This window comes from Chaetura pelagica, unplaced genomic scaffold, assembly GCF_000747805.2.
Source record: "Chaetura pelagica isolate M959 unplaced genomic scaffold, ChaPel_1.0 scaffold117, whole genome shotgun sequence".
In the NCBI taxonomy this organism is placed as follows: domain Eukaryota; kingdom Metazoa; phylum Chordata; class Aves; order Apodiformes; family Apodidae; genus Chaetura; species Chaetura pelagica.
The window spans coordinates 891,438-898,561 of NW_009954185.1; the positions used below are offsets into that span (position 1 = coordinate 891,438).

The 7,124-nt window shown below is 38.9% G+C and overlaps 1 protein-coding gene across 2 annotated transcripts in view; it reads left to right on the plus strand.

Annotated features, from left to right (window-relative positions):
• The window catches only part of CALD1 (caldesmon 1), a 95,180-nt gene that overhangs the window by 68,705 nt on the left and 19,351 nt on the right, over positions 1-7,124 (plus strand). For both annotated transcript variants that reach the window (XM_010002930.1, XM_010002932.1), the window contains exon 4: positions 3,776-3,924. In XM_010002930.1, the coding sequence (XP_010001232.1) occupies positions 3,776-3,924 (149 nt within the window). The remainder of the gene's footprint in view (positions 1-3,775; positions 3,925-7,124) is intronic.

Consider the following 7,124-nt stretch of genomic DNA (forward strand, 5'->3'; position numbering starts at 1 on the left):
AGTGGGGCAAATAAAAATGAAGGATGGATTATGTCAAGAGTTCTTCACAAGACAGAATTGGCTTGTAATATTCTCTGTTCCACAAAATCTTTGAATATATGTAAAAAGGAGGCTGTAACTGACCACAAATTTGTATTTGGGAGAGGATTTGAGATGCCATCATCCTGCATGTTTTTATGTAGAGCTCAGTTAACTCTCACTGGTGCTCTCATCATGCTTTTAAACCACAGCCACAAGGCTGTATTATTCCAGGGAACTGGTAAAACTTTTAAAACTGACTTGCAATTTTTAGTGCTTTTGTTTTTGGATAATCAAGCTGAGACAATTTAAGAGAGTTCCCACTTAGAGTGTAATGCTGAATACTCATCCACCAAAAGGTAAATTTTTTGCATGTGTATCCAGCTGAGCATTCAAAATGTTTTGTTCAGTTTCAAAAACATCAGTTGTTGCTTATTGACTTGTGAAGAAAAATTTACAATCTCAGACTCCAAACCAAATCAAGAACAGGCTCCCATCTCCACTCCTCCACCCTGTCTCAAGGACATACAAATTCAATGAAGCCTATTTCTGAAACATATTTGCAGTTAAGAGGAGGGCAGTTTATCACAAACAAGATTCTGAAAAAATACAAGGTATCTACATAATCAGATTTTGCTTTTGCAGTTGTGCAACACAAGCATATGTACTTTCTTAATGTGACCAAAATCTGGCCTGTAAAGTTCAGTTTTTAGCAAGCAAAATCTGTCTCCATTTCTGAACTGCCCCACAGTTTTTGATTCTCAAAAGTGGCCTGGAAAGTTCATAAGAACAAGCTTTCTCATGATGTGAGATGCCTGGTATTTCCTGCTTCCAGTTGGGCTAGACGTGCTGCAACAGTTGCTTTTCTCATGGTGTTTGGATATGGCTGTTGGCTCTAAATGGAAGCTCTAGACTCAGATGCCCACAGCTTTTAAGTCCCCAAGTAAATGAGTCCAAATAAGGAATCAAATGTGCCAAATGGCCTCAACCTCAGTAACTGATTCTGTGTGGTCTGAAGGTGATCAAACCCTTGATTGAGAAATCTCAACTCTCAAACATTAGTGTAACACTCTAACAGGAAAGAAGCAGTGTAGAAAAAGATTGAAATATAAATAAATGTGCTGGAAATTAGCTAAGCATGCTTTTGGTCTTGTTCCATCTTGACTTAATGGTCTAGATTGGAGAGAGCATGTAAACTGTTTTCACCTGCCTACTCCAGCTGGAGTAAGTGTAGTAGTCCTTTTTACTGAATTGGTCAGAAGCTATATTAACTTAAAATTTCAGGAAGCAATGAGACAAGGGGAAGGACTTTTTCTGTGGTGTGCCTTTGGAATGGGACATAATGGTTTCTACTTCTGTGCTAATCACTTTCTGTTTTGGCATTAAAATTAGGAGGAGAAGGCTTGGACCCAGAAGCTGTGAAATGTTTCTGTAATATCTTCTTTTATCATATTTTTGAATAAAGAGGCTGAGCTGCATTAATGGTTTTCTCACATGCAGGCACATCACCATAAATCTTACTGGCTTCTGAAATGCTATTTCCTAGTATGTTAACTTTTTAACTATTTTGTTTTAATATTAGTTTTCTCAGTGATTTCAATTAAGATGTAACAGATATGACCCTCCCCAGTGGACTTCAATACATCAGGCAGCCGGTAGTATTGGCTTTTTAATGAGACTTAGAAAGATCTTGATGAAAATCTCAGCAGAGGAAATCCTGTGCTCTCCAAATCCCAACACAGACATCTCGGCATGTGAAATTTTGCAGCAATCAACATCACTGATTTTACTGTCATCCTGACTGGGACTGAAGGGTTAGAAGATTGCTAACAGGCAGCAGAGATTTTTGCTGTGAACATGATCACCAGCTACAATCTTGCCCAGATCTGGAAGCACCCAAAAGATGTCTGATGGCATTCATTAGGCTCAATCTGGAAGCACCCAAAAGATGTCTGATGGCATTCATTAGGCTCAATGAATAGCCGCAGTTGTCTCAGCTCAGCTCCTAGAACACAGAAAACTATTCCTTGAGGCTGCTAGTAAGAATGGCCTTGTTTGCTAGCAGCTACCACATCATGGCCAAAGAATGCACAGTCGTGGAAATTGAACTCCCCTCTTGTCTATCAGGGCCTTCCTGCCAGGTCGAGGCTAAAGCCTGTTGGCAGGAGAGGGTGAGGAAAGTCTGCGCTGCTGCTGTCTGCTCTCAGGACAGAGCAAATGCCTCTCTGGGTTGTGTCCAACATCTCTCAACTGTGGCAAATTTACTCAAGTAGTTTAACCACTCAGTACTCTGTTGTAGTGTGTGACACCTTGGCATTGTCTATCAAATGAGTTTCTGCAAGCAAACAGACTGGCCTTAGGTAAAGTCAGAGGCTGACTTTGGGACTTCATTCAGCAGCCTAATACACCTCAGGGAGGATCTTAACTTTGAAGACTCTGAACTCATCTCTTGATGGTAAAGATATTATGTTTACAGTTCTTCTTTGATGAGGAAGGATAGAAATTTGTGAGGTTGGCTGTGTGTATTTCAAGGTAAAGCTTATAACTCCATAAAAGCACTTGTGTCACAGACAGGACTGTTGTGGAAGTTATTTTTCTTCCTAGTTAGCAAATGAGATGACAACAGGCTTCCATGGAACACATTTTTTAATATTTTTTTTTTCTAAAGGTCTTCATATGAATTTTTCACAAAAGGTATTTATTTCTAGAATCTTCTTTCAATGGGGTAGAGCTGTGGAAAACAAAACAAACAAACAAAAAACCCCAGAAAAATATTCTGGAGGCAAATGTTTCATTTGCATTTCATGCTGTTGAAAGTTTATTTAGGCTTGTAGTCTAACTAACTGAGTGGGAATAATTTAACCCGCGAATAAAGAACTTTAATCAGTCAATGACTTAGCATCCTGGGATCAGGCCATTGTGGTATTGATAAATACTTCAAGCTTGTAAGTCTGAAGGTACACTGGAGAGTGAAATCCATGCAGTAAATATACTTTACTATTACTGAGAATGCTAGGAAAAAGCTTTGTAAGGATAGAGGGAATTGTTCTAGTGTATCTGGAGAGAACTTTTGCTTCTTCATAGAATGAAATATTCATGTCTGATAACACTATCCACTACTAGCCCCTGGTAGGACTGTGCTTTTTGTCAGAGTAAGTTTTACTCCAATATAAAGATAATTTTGTGTTTTGACCATTATTCTTGCAATACTGAAGTGTTTGTCTCTTATGACACTGAAAAAGCATGAACTTTGTTGAGCAAACGTAGTTTATGTGTTATTGTATTGCTCTAGAAACCAAAACCTTGTAGCAAGAATGTATCAACAAGCCTAATCCAAAAGAGTTTGCAACCCAGAATCTTGGTAGGAAGCAGGTGAAGGACACTGCAGTGGGAGGGAAGAGGGTTGGGATGCCTCAGTGGGATGCAGTTGCAGAATGAAGCAATGTGGTAGCATAGTCCCATGGCCACAACAAATTTTCACAGAAGACTGATAATTTTCTTCAAGTTGTTTTTGTCTTAGATTCAAATCAGCACAGTAGAGTGGTGATGTGTCACATTTTAGTGCTTTACAGACTACTTCTACCATAAAGCACATAAAACATTTTGAAAACAGTTTCATAGTTAGTCATTAACACCAAGAAATCTGTGATCCTTAGTTGTTACTGAGAATGCCTCATTGTGACTGTTTTTTTTCCCCCTTCTTTTTTTCTCTGTGTTTCTTGTTTTTGTTCTATGATTTACGTTATCTCCTGAGCAGGTAAAAGATGACAAGGATAAAGGAAAAGCACCCAAAGAAGAAATGAAAAGTATCTGGGATCGTAAGAAGGGAGCTCCTGAACAAAAGGCACATAATGGAGAACGTGAACTTACTGCCCCAAAACTTAAATCTACTGAGAATACTTTTGGGTAAGTTCCAAGTGAGCACTGGGCTTGCTTATGTTCTAGCAGAGAAGGGGGACATCTCTGGGTCTCTGCTGAATAGCCTTGCAGCACCTGAATAGAAGACTTGGGTTGAGAACACCATCAGAAGCTCTGGCATTCATTGGGTTGCAGGTACAAATTAAGGTTCTAACAAACTGTCCCCGTACTTGTTGCAGTAACACAATGAAGTGCAGAAAGCAGATGTGAATAGCCTTGCCTCCTCAGTAGAGAAAAGTGTCTTATTTTTGTTGTGCTTGGGTTTTTCTTCCTTGAAGGACATTTATTTCTAATATCAGCAAAACAGCCCAGATTTTGTGTTCTCTGATTTTTTAAGTCAGATCTCAACCTATGCTGAAGTAACCTAATTCAAGTTACCCATCTGCTTTTAATCAGACTCTTTTTAATCAGTATGAGTGCAATCCAGTTGGTAACTCTGGAAAGAACTTCTCTCTAGATTTCAAGGCAAAGCTTGAAATTAATGGCTTTTTTTTTTTTTTTTTTTTTTTCAGAAGCTCTGGCATTCATTGGGTTGCAGGTACAAATTAAGGTTCTAACAAACTGTCCCCGTACTTGTTGCAGTAACACAATGAAGTGCAGAAAGCAGATGTGAATAGCCTTGCCTCCTCAGTAGAGAAAAGTGTCTTATTTTTGTTGTGCTTGGGTTTTTCTTCCTTGAAGGACATTTATTTCTAATATCAGCAAAACAGCCCAGATTTTGTGTTCTCTGATTTTTTAAGTCAGATCTCAACCTATGCTGAAGTAACCTAATTCAAGTTACCCATCTGCTTTTAATCAGACTCTTTTTAATCAGTATGAGTGCAATCCAGTTGGTAACTCTGGAAAGAACTTCTCTCTAGATTTCAAGGCAAAGCTTGAAATTAATGGTTTTTTTTTTTTTTTTTTTTTTCTTAAGCTGTATCACAGTTTGATTTTTCTTTTCAAGAATGGCTATATTGGGAAATTCAATGAAGGTTACAAATTCCTAGTTAAAAATTTACTAAAAAAGGATTCTGCCTACTACAAGGAGGGGATAAAAGAAGCAGAGCAGAAGTTCTTCCTTTTAGCAGAAAAACAGGAATTAATAGGTTAGAAATCTTTTTTTTTTTTTTTTTTCCTTCTGCACCTCTCTTTTACACTGACACAGGCAAAGAAAAGGTTAAGCTGTCCAGGCACCTTGAGAAATCTGTGCTTGGCAGATGGGATTTGCTGTGATATCTCAGAATTCCCCTTGTGATTCTTCCGGGAAAAACAAACTTTCTCAAAATAAAATGCACTTCAAACGTCCCTAGAGACACCCTGACCTAAGGCCAAAAGACAGACAGAGATGGAGATGGAATAGCAGGAAATCGGCTTTGCTCAGAACTGTCCTGCTTCATGACTTGGGTCACATCATCAATAACATGAGAATGGTTTTCTAAAAATATTTTTGTTGTGTTTTCATTTGCTTTGCTTCCTGTGGGAGACAGGCCTTAGTGGCAACATGTAGATTTGAGTTTCCATTCCTTTTTTCTTTTTCTGTTTTTCTTTTACTAGTTCCCAAAAAGCCTGTTAAATGGCTTTTTATTAGCTGAGTAGAAGACTTGAGTTGGCAATACCAGCAAAGCCTTAGTGTTCATTGGATTGATAGGTATGAATTAAGGCTCTTGGCCTATTTTCTAACCACCTGCCCCCACATTGTTTGGTTTTGTTTGGACCTATCTTTCTTCTTGTTTCTACAAGAACATATCAGATACTAGTCAGGAAGCCTGAAACTTGGCTAACTTGCAGTGATGAGGCCTGAGAATAAAATAGGGTAGTGGAGGCTAAAGAAAAATCTTAGCATGTTTTCTTTGTTTGCATCAGTCAGTAAGAGAAATACAGAATAAAAACCCTTTTTATGGCTTCCCCTTCCCATCTCCCCTCCCACCTGCCTTCCTCCCTATTCTCATACAGGACTGCAGAAGTTCTAAATCTGATGTAACATGTTTTTTTTACATTGCTCTAACATTTTTGGCTCCCACAAAGCACTTCTTTCCTATTCCTCCTTGTCTGAAAGCTGGCAACCAACTGCATTTCTTAGCACCAAAGGGCTGCTTATGAAACTCTTCCTCCACCCAACATCTCAGTACTAATTTCCCTGTGTCGACAGTTGGAGACAGAGATTCCCAGAATCTCTGGGAATTGAGAAGTTTGAGAGGTGGAGGAAAATAAGAATTGCTGCCAGTTTATTGTTTGCTGTTTCAGATTATGCAGAACCAGTAGGGGAAGTCCTGTAAGCTCCATGAGAATAAAATAAGATAGAAACTTTAAATGTCCTTCTTTGTATGGAAGACAAAAAGACACTTGAGAACTCCAAATAAAAAATGTTAAAACTAGATTCTACTACTGGCTTTTATCAATTGGAAACTGAGAGTAGCTGTAAATCTCATTGAGACTATCTGCACTGAAGTCACTGAGGACTAACCTTTCTTCTGTGCTGATATGAAACAGAGTGGCTATGTATTAAGAGAATCTTGGCAAATGTTGTGTTCTTACTTCCCTGAATTCTGAGGGCTGAGCATTTGCCCTTGCCAGGGATATCTTCATGTCTATCAGAAGTGACCTCTTGCATCTTCTTTGGGCCTGAAGCTTACAGGTCTGGATGGGTTACAACACAGACATCAGAGACCAAGAAACCAAACCCCCCCCCCCAACCCAATTAGTGAGGTTCCTGGGATGCTTGTTGTAGAGGCTGCAACCTTACATTGAAGCAGGAAAGTCTTAAAATAGCCAGGCATTTCTCATGGCCTGTGCTGGATGCATGCATTGAACCCTTAGAAATACTTTATGCCTTATAGAGAAACAGTTTGGGTTCTCAGTACCTCTGTTAGCTGAACCAGAGTTATTTCAGGCTGGACACTCAAAATCATAACCCACACCTCAGATATTGGTCCTCAGTTTAGTTTTGGGTGGGCTAAATGACATTTCAAATCAGGTTTCCAATGTTTTCTCATAGTGATTTAGTTAATCATAGTTTTCACTTTGAAAGCATGAGTTCATTTAACTAGATATCACTACTTGATGCAAGCTCTTATTTGGGACCACTTATATTAACTTGATGTTTGTGATGGAGGGTGATCTTGTGGTTCTATTTTCATAGTTTAAGAGGTTCCACTGCAAAAATGCATTCAGAAATAGGGCCTGGAGCAGAAACAGAATGTGATAAG